The sequence below is a fragment of the Perognathus longimembris genome, chromosome 6, assembly GCF_023159225.1.
Source record: "Perognathus longimembris pacificus isolate PPM17 chromosome 6, ASM2315922v1, whole genome shotgun sequence".
NCBI lineage: Eukaryota > Metazoa > Chordata > Mammalia > Rodentia > Heteromyidae > Perognathus > Perognathus longimembris.
In genome coordinates this window covers 66,195,040-66,210,511 of record NC_063166.1, presented here as the reverse complement: position 1 = coordinate 66,210,511, position 15,472 = coordinate 66,195,040, and the positions used below count along the sequence as shown (strand labels likewise).

The 15,472-nt window shown below is 56.9% G+C and overlaps 1 protein-coding gene across 1 annotated transcript; it reads right to left on the bottom strand.

Moving 5' to 3' along the window:
* Positions 1–3,253: 3,253 nt before the first annotated feature.
* On the bottom strand, positions 3,254–15,160 carry Scrt2 (scratch family transcriptional repressor 2). The gene is made up of 2 exons (XM_048347442.1): positions 15,028–15,160; positions 3,254–4,080 (listed from the first exon to the last, which is right to left on the bottom strand). The coding sequence occupies exons 1-2, from the start codon at positions 15,158–15,160 to the stop codon at positions 3,254–3,256; spliced, it is 960 nt and encodes a 319-aa protein (XP_048203399.1).
* Between the last annotated feature and the right edge of the window lie 312 nt (positions 15,161–15,472).

The following is a 15,472-nucleotide window of genomic DNA, read 5'->3' as shown; positions in this document are numbered from 1 at the left end:
GAATATATAGTGATGATGCCAGAGAAATCCTTAGAGCAGTGTGCAACACTTTGTAAATACTCTAAATATTTTGTTTGGTTGTATCTTAATAATAGCTCTTAGACCTCTGTACATTCATACTTCCAGATTCATCTTGACATATTAGTCCATATTTTTGTTTGCAAGTGGCAGAAAGAACAAATCAGCTTAATGAACATGGATGGGGGGGGGGGAGTTGTGTGCATCTACAACTGTGGGATCAAACTGAACCTCCAGGAAAAGTGGGCTCAACAATATTCTCCCATCTTTCATTCAGCAAAGAGGTTTAGTTCCACCTGACCAGAACACAGCTGCCAACAGGGGTGATGCTTGGTGGTTTCTTGTAAAAGAGACTTGAAAAATACCTGCATTTGGTGGTGTCTGCTCCCTGTACCCCAAATGGATAAGATAGCTGCAGCAGCCAGTCGCCACACAGAGCTATGTGCAAATTTAAGGCATGCAGCCAGTGCCTCTGCCTCTGACCCCATTGGAGAACTTGTGTGGATATGGATGTGCGTTGGTACACTGCCTATAAAAGGAGGAAGCTTACCTGAGGCTTGAGGGAGGTGACATTCCTACCCACAGATGCCCTCTCCTCCAACTAGCATCCAGCCCTCAAAGTGAACAGGCCTCATGAGTCTTTGTACAAGTTGGGGGTTAGCAGCCAGGGATATTAAATTAGGCAAGGGCAGGTTTGTATTTTAAAAGATCACCAAGGATCCAGGTGCCAATTGCTCACACCTGCAATCCTAGCTACTCAGGAGGCTGAGATGTGAGGATTGAAGTTGAAAGCCAGCCCAGGCGGGTAAGTCTGTGAGATGCTTCTCTCCAGTGAACCACCATAAAATCTGAAATGGTGCTGTGGCTCAAAGTGGTAGAGTAATAGCTTTAATAAAAAAAAAAAAAATGCTCAGGGACAGTACCCAGGCCCTGAGTTCAAGCCCCCGTAGCTGACCAAAGAAAAGAAGGGAAAAAAAGGCAGTTAGTGGGCCAAGGAGGATGGACTGGTGTTCCCATGCGTTTCTGAACATGCTGGGTGACAGCACAGGACCTCTAAGGACAGCTCACAGGCTTTGGAAAGACAGTGTTCTTGCCCTCTTGGTTAGGCTGCACATACACCTCTAATGGAATGGCTGGCAAGGGGTCGAGCAGTAGGGGAATGGGTGGGGGAATAATACAGGGCTTAGAAACTGGCTGCCAATGGACAAATCTGCCTGCTGTGGTATTTCTTTGGCTGGTGTAGTTAATTTGAATGGAATTGTTTAAGGAGAGACACAATTAGTGTCAGATTAGTCACAGGCTCCACCCTTCGCTAATGTCTTAAGGGAATTCATAACACAAAGGACATTCCCTTGTGTTATAATCTGGCTCTTATTTGAAGAACATTTCTTATTGAGGATGCCCTTAGACCGCGTGGATGCCAAGGAACCCCTGGTGGCTGCTACAGGCAGGAGAGAGAGCGAGACAGAGAGAGACACACTAGCTGTCTCTGAAGAGCGGCCCTTGCCCTTTCCCCCTCACAAGGTCGTCTAGAGGCGCTGCCAAGTGGCCAAAGTCCCTTTAATATCCCTGAATTGCGTTACAAGTAATACTGCTGAATGTAGGGAAGGGGATGGGAATGGGGGTAGGGGTGAAGGAGGGAGGGGGAGCGCCAAGCGCTCATACAAAATATGGCCAAAAGGCTTAGCATGCATGGAAAATTATTGCTGTCAGAAGTTCCTATTTACAGGATCAACACCCTCCATCGTTGCTTCTGCAACCCCACTCTCCCACCATCCCTGCTGCCTCCCTTCCCCATGTGGGGGTTGGGGCACCCTCCTTTGTGGCTCGGGTGGGAGCGGTGGGAGGGCCCAGGACTGGAGTCGGCCTGCCGGGGGCTGGCGGCGGGAGGCAGGGGCGTGTGCTTAAAGCCGAGGGGGCCGGGCCCTGCGCGGAGGGGTGTGCTTCGGTCCTCGCCCAGGCATGCAGGAGCGCGGCGGAGGAGGTAGTGGCAGCCCGCGGGCGGCTGTCTGGCAGCCCCTCTGCCCGGGAGAGTTGCATAGACGTGGCCGGGAGAGAGCGCGCTCCTCCCGGGGAGCAGGCCAGAGGCCCCAGCGGGGTCCGGGGCTCAGTCGGTCCCTGGAACCTGGGGTCCCTTCGAGACGAGGAATAAATAAGAAAGAATCTCTCCGGGCTCCCTGGAGCAGGAGTGGAAGGCTCAGGAGGGCGGGGACCTGCCCCGTGTTGGGACCTCCCGAAGCCCCCACCTCCCCACTCCCCTCCCCACTTCTGATCAAGGTCAGGCCCGCTGAGGGCGAGGATCCTCCCGGATTTGGGGAGCCCGGTAGCCCAGTATGGCCTGTGCCTCAGGCTTCCCCAGCTGGCTTCCTGACCTCCCAGTCCAGCTGGGGAAGCCAGACTGTCCCTGGGTGAAGCCAAGAGGTTAAATACAATAATAAATAGATAAATAAATAAATACACAAATAAATAACGGGAGGGGCCCGGGCGGACAACAGGGACGGGCACTGGTGAGGTGCTCCAGGCCTCCCGCAGCAAACAAGGAGGGGAGCCTGTAGTCCAGGGTGGGGGGGAAAGTGCTCAGAGACTCCGGGAGAGGACAGCTCTGGGCCAGGGGGACCAAGACCCTGAACTGACCCTCAAGTTGCCCTGCGTGAGAGGCATGAGAGAGGAGGGGAGGGTCAGGGGGTGTGGAAGAGGTGAGAAGTGCGGGTGGAGGGAACGAACGGCTGTTCCCAAGGCCCTGGCACGGAGGAGACGGAACAGGCGAGGATTCGCTCCCCAGGTGGACACGCAAGGAAACTCAGCAGAGGCCCGAGGGTGTTGGTCTGAGGTTGGATGGGGGACTGCGGAACCTGCCTCATCTCAGTACGGATAGAGAAACGGAGGCAGGCCTGGGCGTCAAGGGTAGCTCTAGGCCTTAGACGGAGGCCTCCACTAGGGAGGAGCGGGGGGCGGGGGGGGTCAGCGACTCAACTGAAGGGCGAGAGGGCAGGACTGAAAGTTAGGAGAGACTTCCGGCTAGGAGAGAGGGAAGGGACAGCGGTTCGGGCTTGGTGCCTGAGTTGGGAGCCTCGAAGGGGTGGACGGGGGGGGGGGTGTGAAGTGGGGGACAGGGATGGGGGAGTATGTGTCAAGGTCCCGGTGATGCCGGGAGGAAAAGAGCGCGGGAAGGGGCTGGTGGGCCAGGAGGGCGTGGACGAGGGGACGCGGCGGCGGGGGCGGCGGGGCGCGCGGCTCAGCTGGCCGGGCCGGCGGCGGCGGCGGGCTGCGGCGGCGGCTCGGCGCCCTTGACGCAGGCGGCCTCGCAGTGCTTGTGGAGGTAGGACTTGAGCGCGAAGCTCTTGTCGCACTGGCGACAGCGGTAGTGCTTGAAGGCCGAGTGCGTCTGCATGTGCGCGCGCAGGTTGGAGCGGTCGGCGAAGGCCTTGCCGCAGTGCGCGCAGCCGAACGGCTTCTCGCCGGTGTGCGAGCGCATGTGGCCCTGCAGCAGCCAGGGCCGCGAGAAGGCCTTGCCGCACACGCCGCACTTGTGGCGCAGGTTGTGCGTGAGCACGTGCATGGCGAGCGCCGGCATGGACACGTACGCCTTGCCGCACGTCGGGCATTTGCGCGCCAGCTGGCTGTCCAGGCTGCGGTGCGTCTGCTTGTGGCGGCTCAGGTTCGACGACGTGGCGTACGTCTTGCCGCACTCGGCGCATGCGTGCCGGTGCCCGCCCCCCGCCGGCGCCCCCGCGCGCCCGGCGCGCTCCCCCGCGCCCCCGCCCCCGCCGCCGCCGCCGCCGCCCGAGTCCCCCGCGCCCGTCGACGCGTCCCCGCCGCCCCCGCCGCGGCGCCGGCGCGAGCGCCCGTCCGAGATAAAGAAGGCGTCCATGGAGTAGCTGTCGGTCACGGCCGCCTCTCCGCGGAAGTAGCGCGCCGACAGGCTGGACTGCGGGCTCTCGGGGTCGCTGTACTCCTCGGGCGCCGCCGGCGGGTACGCGGGCTCGGAGGGCGCCAGCTCCAGGCCTGGCTTCTGGTCGGCGGCATCGTAGCCGCTGGGCGGCAGGCAGTGCGGGACATAGCCTGAATGGGCGACAAGGGCACGAGGTTGAGGAGCGGGCCGTGTCCCGCCATCTCCCCGGCTTGGCAGTGGTGGCGGCTGCAGGAGTGGGGGGGGGGGGGGGGCTGCCACCCTTGTGGCCCGCTGGCTGGGTCCGCCGCACCCACCCCAGCCACGACACACTGCCATGTCAGACCCTGCGGCCCTGGATTTGCAGTTCTCCCTTAGACGCACAGCTGTGCAGTGAAGGTATTATCATTATACCCTTGGCAGATGGAGAAACTGAGGCACAGACAGCCACTCAATCCGCCTAAGCTTACAGCAGTCCAGTAATACCCATCCTTCTTTCCAAGCATATTCTGCCTTTTGGGGGGTTGGGGCTTGAATTCAGAGCCTGTGTGCTGTCCCTGAGCTGCTTTTTATTTTTGCTCAAGGTTAGCACTCGACCACTGTGAGCCACAGCTCCACTTCCAGTTTTCTGGTGGTTCACTGGGGATCAAGAGTCTCACGGGACTTTCCTGTCCAGGCTTGGTTCCAACCGTGATCCTCGGATCTCAGCCCCTTGAGTAGCTAGGATTACAGGTGTGAGCCAGCTCCCCTGTGTCTTTCCAGTTTACTGGAGAGGTTGAGGCAGGAGTATCATATGAATCCAAGAGCTCAAGGCCAGACTGGTTAACATAGAAAAACCCTGTTTCAAAAATAACTTTTTTTTTTTTGGAGGTACATGCTTTCTTTCCCAGCACTAGGGAAGCTGAGGCAGGCAGAGGGTGAGTTCCAGGCTAGCTAGCTTGGGCTACATAGCAAGACTCTAAATTGGGAGGCTTGATCTCAAATAAAACAAAACCAACTAAGCAGACAAGCCAACATTCAAACTTAATAAAGAACTTGAATATTCCCTCACAGGGACATTGGGTGAAGCATGTAAAGAGATGGTGTTAAAGTACTACTGTATTATGCTGTTACTGCATACGGGCTATGCAGCCGTGAACGCATACAGTAGTCATGAGGAGTAACTGATTTACCTGTGAGGAAATAGAGAAAGAACAAAGGGGAGGTACACCACAATTGCCATATACATGTTAGCTGTTCTAATTATTGCTTGTGAGTGACTTGATGGAGCTTAATTGTCTACTTTCCCCAGCTACACTTTGCAGCTCCGGGGCTGGGTCTGTGTGCCTGGCTGGCCTGGCTCGCAGCAGATGTGAGATAGATACTGCATAGATGGGCCACAGCCCACGTAGCCCAGCTCGCCGCCTCCAAGGGTTGCTGGAGAAGTTCAGAGGTCATGAGCTTGGCGTGTAATAGCTGCTTCTGAAAGGCAACTTCCTATACTTTTCCCCAAGCCTGGCTCTCATGCAAGCCTTTTCCAGTCCCCAGTGAGAATGTGCCCACCCCTCCTCCTCCCACTTAGCTGCAGTTGGGCCAGAAATCCCTTCTGTCATGCTTTTGAATGATGGGTACGTGGGCAGGCAGGGCTCTCCCCGGGGATTCCATAAGGGCTTCTGGAGGGCAGGGGCCACCTCATCTGTCTTTGCCTCCTGTAGCCTCTTCTGGTCCCAGCACCTTCCCTGGGGACCCTGGGGGCTGGGCTCCCGGGAGAGAGTTCCTGGCAGACATTGAACAAACTTATCATCCTGGCACTTAATTACCAAGCCTTTCCATTGTCCTTTGATTCTGGAGAACAATAGAGGTTAGGCCCTTGTTTTCGGAGGTTTCCCAGCTGGGGAATGGCAAAGTGCCATTGCCCTTCTCCATCTGACCCCTGGGACATGTAACCTCCCCCCCCCCCCCCCCGCAGCCCCTGTTGTGAGATGAGCAGGTGGAAGCTTGGCAGGCCAGGCATTGGGCTGGACACACTGGTCACCTTGCATTCCCTCAAAGGCCCTGGCCAGCCCCGCCCCCAGGCCTCTGCATCTCCTCTGGCATTGGGGACAGTCCCAGGATAAAGTCTGTCCCCTTACACTGAAGGCCACAGAGTGGCCTTGCTTTTCCCTCTGTCACAGCCGCCACTGGCTCAGCACCCTTTGCACAGAGGTGACTGGGGAAGCCAGTGAACATCTTGCTAGCAAAGGGCACTGTGGTCAGAGGCAAGGGAGGGTTGCCTGGCCTCTCAGCACCCTATCGCCCCTCCCATGCCGCTTGATTCTGGAGGACCCCACTGTCCCCAGGCCATGAACCAAGCAGCCTGGTGCTGAGCCCTGAAGGTCCAGGGAGCATTGCTGGGGACTCACTTCAATGCTTGGTGCCCTCACCTTCTGTATTACCCCCCCCGCCAATCTTCTCACTGAGTTATCACAAGAGTCGCTTACTACAGATAAGGTGACTGAGGTCCAGTGGTGATGGCATCTGCTCAGAGGTGGAGCAGGGATTGTGACTTCCCGGGGCCCCTGGGGACAGGGAAGGAGGCCATGTGGGGCTGCCCCCTCCTGTCCCCAGGGCCCTAGCCAGTGGTGTTCAATAAAGTAATTGTTGAGTGAGTTATGGAGATTCACTAGGCGCTCTCATTTGCCAGCCCAGCAGGCTGTGCTACAGGCAGTCCCGTCTGCCTGCTCTGGGGACAGACAGGCCGGTATGTGGCCCATGCTATGGAAAGGAAAAGGATTTGATGCCCCAACACAGATTCTAGCCTGGTGACTCTGGGAAAGTCATCTTTCTGTACCCTGGATCTCCTGGAAATGAGAGTATGCAGCCATGTGATCGGTCACTGTCACATGACCTGTGCTTTGTATTACCAAAAATCAATGACATATTGGTTAAAAGCATAAATTTGGTGCCACATTGCCCCCTACCAGTGCCAGCTACATACCCTTGATGATTGGTCTTTCCTTCCTTACCCTCCCTCCCTTCCTTTTCTGATGCTGGGTCCTGAACTGACAGTGTCATTGACACTGTCCCTGAGCCTCTTTGTACTCATGGCTAGGTATCTACCACTTAAACCACTTAAACATTACTTCTGGCTTTTTGGTGGTTGATTGGAGTCTCACAAACTTTTCCTTCTGGGCTGGCTTCAAACTGTGATCCTCAGATATCAGCCTCCTGATTAGCTAAGATTATAGGCATGAGCCTCCGACACCTGGCTTTATCCTCCCAGCCTCCTCCCCCCGCCCCCATCCCTTCCTTCTTTTTATCCTCAGTGCTGGGGATGGAACCCAGGGCTTCATGCATACTAGGCAAGAGTTCAATCACCGAACTACATCCTCAGCCCATAGCTGTGTGACCTTGGATGAAATATTTGACTTCTGTGTGCCACTACACCATTTTACAGATGAGGACACCAAAGCCTAAGGAAGCTAACGTGCCTGGGTCCTGTAAAAGGTAAGCCTGAACCAAGATTTTAGCCCCACTGTGGTAATACTTGTTGGCCGTTCTGAGCAAAGGTTCTGTGCTGCAGTTCTCTTGGCGTCTTCCCTGGCATATCTAGTGCTCCTCTCTGCTTTCTGGGCCTCTGTTTCCTCATCTGGATGTGTGATTTCCTCCTCTGGTTCTGGGAGAAAACTGGTGCACAGCAGGCTGCCCTTGCTGGAGTGCACGCTCTGCCCTTGGCGCCATCTGCTGGTGTCTGGCAGCACTGCATCACCTTAATCCCGATGCTGGAAGCTCTTTCTATACAACTCGGTGTGCTTTAAGCCAGGGCTACTAATTTGCCTGAGGGATGTACATGGAATTTCTCCCATAACAGGCATTGCTGGTGCAGACATGAGGCCCACTGGATTTAAGTTTGACATCACTGAGAGCCACGAATGACAATTTTTATGGTCATGCTAGGATTAAGGACCTTCCTTTGTGATTTGTGGCGAGGTTGCTTAACTTCTCTGGGCTCACTATATACAAGAAGAAAGTTGACCATGGTGCTTTAAAGACCCTGTGCATCATGGCTGAGTTGGGGTCTCTTTATGATGCTCTTTGTTGCCTCCACACAGTTCTGCCCTATGTGTTCTGGGGCAAGTGACTCAACTTCTGCTTGCTACATCTGTAGAAGGGAGTCCCTAAAAGGACTGGATGAATCGATGCGTGTAAAGGGCATATCCAATGCCAGGCACACAGTGGCTAGCTTCTTGAGCTATTACTATCGTCATCACTATTGTCTTTACATTTTCTAAAAGGTGATTCAACCTACTAGAGTCTGAGATACACAAAGATCTCTCGGGCTGCTGTGTGACCTCGGACAACCTACCTCACCTCTCTGGGCCTTAGCCCTGGAGAATCCTATAGGACGCCCTATGCATGGAACTCACACAGGTTTGGGTGTCTTCCTTGGCCTCCAGGACGATGGCTGAACTATCAGTCCTCCAGCTGACAAGTCGAGATAGGTCTCTTGTCCTGAGTCCCATAAAGACAGGAAGGAGCTGGGACCCTGGCAAAGTTACCTTGGGCAAGCTGTGCTGCCTCTCTGGGCTGAAATCTTCATTTAAGGTGCAGGAAGCAGAGTCACCCCCTATCATGTAGGCTCTAGGGAAGGCCCAGAGACATGCTGGAGATGGATCCATGTCACCTGCAGTTGATTGCTTTTCCCTGCCCAGACTTGATGGTGTAGATGAAAGGGCCAGAAACCATAATGGCATCATTTCTGTGCTAAAGGCGCTGGAAGTGAGATTTATGAGAGTTCACAGGCCGGGATGTCTGCAGGCACTGTGGCATGCTGCCGCACGACTCTGGAGCCTGTAACAAGTCCTGTGGCGAGCCCTGTCCTGGCACCCGGCACAGCCATGCTGGAGAGTGGGCGCTGCCCTGTGCCGGAGGCTGGCGAGGGCGGAGGACCGATCCCAGGTCTCTGGTGGGGACAGCAAGTTTGAACTTCCAAAGCCTGTGCTTTCTCTGGAACAACCAGAGAGGCTTGCCGGGGAGAGAGAGCGCCACCTGGGGGCTGGGCTGTGATCGTTTTCTTTTTCCCCACTTGGCACCAGTTGGATAGAGGTTCTGGGACAGAGAGAAGCTATTCTGGAAAATGCCAGGCACTTTGTAAAATTTTCTGTAAATAATACTTAGCAGGACAGATCCTTTATTGAGCACTTACTGTATGTAAGCTTCCTGGGAAGTGACTGATGCACATTAGTGCAAGTCTAAGGTCACATCGTCCTGTGCCCTTCCTGTGGAACCTGAAGAGGGGCCTTGGCCCACCTCAGGTTACAGAACAAGCTCGCACCAGAGCCCTCACAGGTGGCCTGCCTGTCTTAATGGAGAGGGGTCGGAACTGTCTTCCCCACTGTCTCCCAGACTCCCCTGGTTTCCTCCAGGGAATTTCCTCCCAAGTTTCCTCCAGGGAATTTCTCACCCAACACCACTTCCCTGTCCCTGCGATGTGCAGGAAGAGAGGGGCAGTGGGGGGGGGGGGGCTAGATTCCCAGGAAGCAGTGCTCCTGAGGAGGTCTCTCCTGCTGGGCAGGGGTGCCGGGGCTGTCTGCATGCGTCTATTTACAGCTGCTTCTTGCTGTGCCAGGGCCTCAGGCCTGGAGAATCAGCTCCAACCAGCTGAGCAGAAAGCCAGGTCTGTCAGCAGCAAAGCAGGATAAAAATAGTTTCTCCTGTCTGCGCACAGAGCTGGGCAAAGGGGCTGGGTGCCTCCCCCCTCCCCCTATTATAGCATCTTTGTTAGCGCCTCCCTGGGCACTGGACCAGAAATGACACCCACCTCCTCTGAAGGCCTAGCAGCTGGTACCTCTGCCCACGGGGGAGGAGCCCCGAGTCCAGAGAAGCAGAGGACAGAGTGATAGCCGGCTCGGCATGCCTGGGGCTGATGCCCACTGACCTAGGCCTGGTGGGGGGGGGGGGCCTGCTAGAGGATTCCAAAGCCCCTCACCAGCTCCAATGCATTCAGAAATCCCCCTTATTCCAGTGTTTTTGTGACTGTGACCCACTTCCTGCAGGCCTCACAGGGAGGCCCGTGGCTCTGCAGGAAACAGTAGGGAGGACTTTTCAAGGGGTTGTGGAGAGGGCGTGTGGGGCTGGAGGCCACAAATCGCTGGGCCCTGGACATTGGAGCAGCTTCCTGTGCCCCCCCACCCCCCTCCAGGAGAGCTGCTCTGGGGCAGCCTCTTCTGGGGTTCCTTCTAGAAGCAGGTGTACTGCTGCCAGTGCCCTGCTCCTCTACACCCCTTCCCTGCCCCCACAGGCTGTGGTCAGGGGGCCTGTTCCCAACCTCCCCCCTCAAGGATTAAAAGGCTAGCGGCGGACACTTCATTCCAATGAGACCACTCCAGTGAGACCACATCTGGGAAGGAGGCCAAGAGATCTGGGGGGCCCCCATCTCTCTCAGTAGCATTTCACCCCGCCCTCTAGAGAGCCCCCAGGCTGGGAGGGGGGGTCTAGAATGCGTGGGCAGAGCATGGACCAGGAGGAGACTCTTGTGATTTCCAGCCCTCTATTTTATTTCCACGGGTTGCAGTGCAGTCTCACCACCACCCTGCCTCTGTGTGTGCATGTATGTGTGTGCATGCACACAGGTATGTATGGCCTGAGAGCCTCTAGGCCATATACGTTGCTGGCTAGCAGGGGGACTTGCTCTAGGCTCCCATCCTCTGGGCTCTCATAGCTTGGGAAGTAGAGCCCCCCCCCCCCCACAGGTTCCATACCCTGCATGGGCCCTACTGTTCCAATTCCTACGGAGCCCTGCTAATACATAGGGAAACCAGACTTCTGAATTCCCAGAAAGTCAGAGCTGAGAAGACATCAGGGTCAAGTTCAACTGCTCTGTTTTTTGAGAGAGGAACTAAGGCCAGGGACATTCAGGAGGCTCATGATGGGGCTCATTGTTGAACCCAGCCAGATTTGAGAATGGACCCACACATGACTTGGACTGGAAATTGGATATACATACACATACACATTCGTGCTTGCTAGGTAGGCAATCTGCCACCGAGCCACACTTCCACCCCTTTTCTGTGCTGATAATTTTTGAGATAGGGTCTTGCTTCCTGCCGGAATTGAGTGCCTGTGCTGTCATCCACATTTTATAGGCTTCCTGTTGTGTCTAGGGTAATAGGCATGAGCCACTGGGCCTGGCTTTCGGTTGAGGAGGAGTCTCCTGGACTTCTCTGCTTGGTCTGACCTAGATCTGCAAGCCTCTCAACCTCAGCCTCTCAGGTAGTTGGGATTGTATAAAGTATGAGCTACCAGGGTGCTGGACATGAGTCTTAATCTTAGACCCAGAATCTTGACCTGGACCAGTTCCTAGCCATTGGAACTTGAAGGAAAACCTGTGTTTGCCCTGGATTTCAAACCTGGTTCTATAGTCTCAGACATTGGCCTTGGACCTAGAGATTGGGCCTGGTCCTAGAACTGAAGTTGGACATTGGACCTGGACGTTGGACATGTCTTTAACCAGGACCTTGAGTATGAACCAAGATCAAGATGCTTCCAGGGGAAGTGTAGGTATAGAAGACTCAGATGGGCCTACCGTATGTCCTTGGGCACCCCCTCCTGGTCTCCTCTGGGCTCCTTTTGCCGAGGGATTGGGGCAGCCTGTTTGTATCCCTTCTCCCTCAGGGACCTTCCAAGGTGCCTGGTAGATGTGCAGTAGGTGGGGCTGCTAGGCTGGGCTGTCAGACCTGGTGCCATCAGAGGCAAGGAGAGGAAGTGGGAGCTTGTATAATGTGGTCAACTAGATAAGCCCATGGGTAGGACAGGAGAGCTTCCTAGGCCTGCCGCCGGGGGAGGCCTAATGCAGCTGCAGAGGGCAGACAACTGCCTTATTGGATTGCCATTGATTCCTCCTCCTTGTCAGGGTTGGATGCACTCTAAGAGAACAAGGGGGCAGGCCAGGAGCGAGTGCAGAAGGAGGCCTGCTCCCAGCTGGAGTTCCGAGTTAAGTGTGAGGAGAGGGGGGCCACTCTGGGGGATGCCCTTGGTGGGGGCCATCACCATGCAGGTGGACACGCCTTCTCTGGGATGGCTGAGAGTCCCAGCATCATCCAAGATGGAGGCCCAGGACTGGCTGGGGTGGGCTTGGTGGGGTCAGAGGGCGAAGTACTAGGCGGGGGTGGGGGTGGGTAGGAGAATGTGAATTGGTACCTCATGGAGAGATGCGTCTGTGCTCAGAGCCACTGGAGAGAAAAGAGGGGAAGGCCCCAGGGAGTCAGCCATCAGTAGTGGAATGCCAGGGGCACAAGAGAAGACGGTGGATTGGAGCTCACCCCCTTGTGAGAACCTTCCTCAATTGGGGGAGTCCCTTCCCTATTTATGAGATTCTGTGGGCTTGGGGTCAGTGTGGAACCAAGACACACCTGCTGTACCTTCTGCCCTGCCAAGTGGCAGAGGCTGAAAAGGAAGGGAGTAGGAAGCAGGGGATGGGGGGAGGAGGAGGAGGAGTCCTCCAGGAAGTCTCTGTCATTCCCAGAGCTGGGGGTGTTCACCTCTTTGATTTGGGGCCGCCCAGAGCTGGGGGTGTTCACCTCTTTCTTTTGGGGCCGCTAGTCTTTGTCAGTTAGGATCCTGATGTTCCCTGACTTCCGCCTTCACAGCGCCCCCTCCCCCGCCAAGTCTCCTTCCCACCAGCTCATCCTGACCCAGCAGCCCAAGCTGCAGGAATGGCTTGTAAGAGGATCTTTCTAATAACTGGAACTATCTCCAGCCCCAGGCCCTCCCTCTGCCCTCCCTCCTTCCCCCCACTCCTCCCTCCCCACTCTGCTCTTTCTCCTTGTTTACCCAGCACACTTACACATGCTGGGAGAGAAAAACGTCGGCTCAGCAATTTTTCACACTTCCCTCAACCGCTCAGCAAGGTTATTTCCGGCAGAGCGGAGACAACGGGGGCACTAGGAGCCAGTGGGCTCTGCAAGGACCCTCCGGTCCCTACCTACCCACCCACCCATGGAGTGAGGGAGCCCTCACTGCCCAGTCTGGCCACACCCTGGGTAGGGCAGAAAACCCAGGCAGACCTTGGAGCTTCCAGTGTGCCCAGGCCTGCTCTCTGGCATTGTACACAGCAGCCCCTGCAGAAGGGCCAGGTCAGGGGCCCTGTCTTATCTGTGGGGCAGCCTGCAGATTATGAAGCCAACACAAAAAATAAATGCCCGATCCCAGAAACCCTACCTCCCTCTGCCAGGGCGCATGTTGAACTGAGCCCCGAGGGAACCCTGCCAGTGGCCATACCTTCTGTGAAGCCAGGCTCTGCGGTGCCTTCACACCACATTCGACCTTCACAGAAGCTGAGCTTGTCAAAGTTGGAAGGATGCTTAGTTCGTGACATCCCAACTCTTTCACTTGCCCGGAGGCTGAGCGCCAGAGAAGGGAAGGCACTTGCCCAAGGTCACACAGCAAGCCAGAGTGAGAAGCCAGGGCTCCTGCGTTCCAGAGCAGCCTCAGGGTTCCCTGGAGGCCCAGAAGTTGGCCTTGAGCCCTTTGGGAAAAGGGACAGACAGGTAATTCCAGGGTGTCAAACCAGGGGCCTCCTGCGAGAGCCCCCCTTCTCCCTCTACACTCCCCACCATTTGCACTGAACTCAAAGCAAGACTTCCCTCTCTCTTTCAGGAGCAGCCTGTAGTTTTGGCTGTGCTGGAAGGGAAGGGTTTCTCCATGTTCTCTCCATTGGCCTGGGGACAGAACTAAGAGGGCCTCGGAGAAAGCTTTGTATCCATCCATAGGGAATTGTACCACACTTGCAGGGACTTCCTCCCACCTGCCAGCTTGCGGCACATGGTCCTAGCCTTGTCATGACTCCAGGTCTACCCTCAGTCCTGACAGCCCTCACCTAGCCCAACCTCTGGGCTGTCTTCATAAGCCCTGGGGTCAAGAAAAGCGGGGGGGAGAAGAAGGGATGTGGGGGCCAGAACAGAAGGGAGCTCTGTTGGGTAGCGCAGGGAGGCCAGAGTGAGGGACTGTGTGTCCCTGATCACTCCCTAACTTCTTTGACCTTGATGAGGTCACAGAGCCCTGTGCCCAGCACCATGGCTCTACCTGACTTGGCATAGTGATGGAGTGTGGGGGTAGTGTTAGAAAACCCTAGGGTGGAAGCTGCCACTGCCGGGACACCAATCTTTGCCGTCTCAGCGTTCTTGCATCCCACATTCCTAGCCCTTTTTTCTTCTCTCTCTCTCTAGCTGATGCCACATGTGATGTCAGATCTTTCAGTATCAAAGCGGCTCCTCCTCTCCATGCGTCTGCCCTGGTGGGGGCTATCAGAGGGGAGCCCCTTTGTGATCCCTTGGTAGAGGATGGTGCCCACGGAAGCAGTCTCCCCTTCTCCCTCCTCCCCAGAGGTCAGCCCCTTTGGACAAGCTCTTGTTCCCCAAGCCCTTGTCCCTGCAGGAACTTGCTCTAAGAAGAGATGGAGTGGGGGGTAGGGCAGGGGATGACTTACTAGGAGTAGCTGGGTTGACTCTGGTGTGTGTGGGGGGGAGAACTGGGGAAGGAGTGGGGGTGCAGCCCAAGGGAACAGGAACCACTTTAGGGGAACCCCTCCCACAACCCCCTCTTCTTTGCAGTCCCCAGGACAAGCCCAGCCTTTGACAGGCATGTGACTGAGGGTAACAAAAGAGTTGTTAAAAGGGGTTCTTGGAGCACTTGCTTGGCATTGCCAGAGAGAGCAGGTTTGAAGGGAGGGTGGGTCCCCCCAGCTCGCCCTCACCCCCAGGAGCTCATCTCTGCAGGGACTGGTAGTCCAGTCCTTGCTCTCTCCTACAGGAGCAGCCAGCCTCCCTCCACCACACCGAGGGTGTCCCCCAAACTGTCTTGTTGGGTAGCACCCCCTAGCACAGCCCTTTACGGGGCTCCCTTTCTGTCTGCTCTCACTACCACCACCCGCTTCCAGCCCAGGACTAGGGCCCCAACTTTCCAAGTCCGGGCTGGCGCCTGGCTTCGGGATGCCCGGACCAGGCCACTTTTCCTCCCTTTGTACCACCCGGCTCCCGCCCCGCCCGCCGGGCCCCCGGAAAGTCCGCGGGGCGCCCCGGGCCCAGCCCGAGAGGTTCTCCCCCCCCCCCCAACCCTCCGCTCGCCGCCGCGCGCACCCCTCCTCGCGGCCCCGTGGAACTCACCGCTGTCCCCGGGCGGCCCCCGGGCACCCGGCAGCACGTAGGCGGTCTCCAAGGGGTGGTAGGTGGGGGCCGGCACCCCGCTGCACTGGAAGCCGTCCGCTTTGATCTTCTTCACCAGGAACGAGCGCGGCATGGCGCGGCCGGCGCGGGGCTCGGCGGGGGCGCTCGCGGGGGGCTCCGGCGGGGGGCGGCGGCCGCCGGCGCGATTGGCTGTGCGCGCGGGGTTTCAGCACTGGACAGCTCCCAGCGGGCGCGCCCCGGCTCCGGCTCTCGTCTCGGCTCCGGCTCCGGCCCTGGCTCCGGCCCCGGCTCCGGCTCTCGTCCCGGCTCCGGCTCCGGCTCCGGCTCCGGCTAGGCGGCGGCGCGCACACAGACGACCGCTGGCGCTGTGCTCAGCACTCCGGCTGCCGGCTTTATATGGGACGCGGGCTGGAGGAGATCAGGT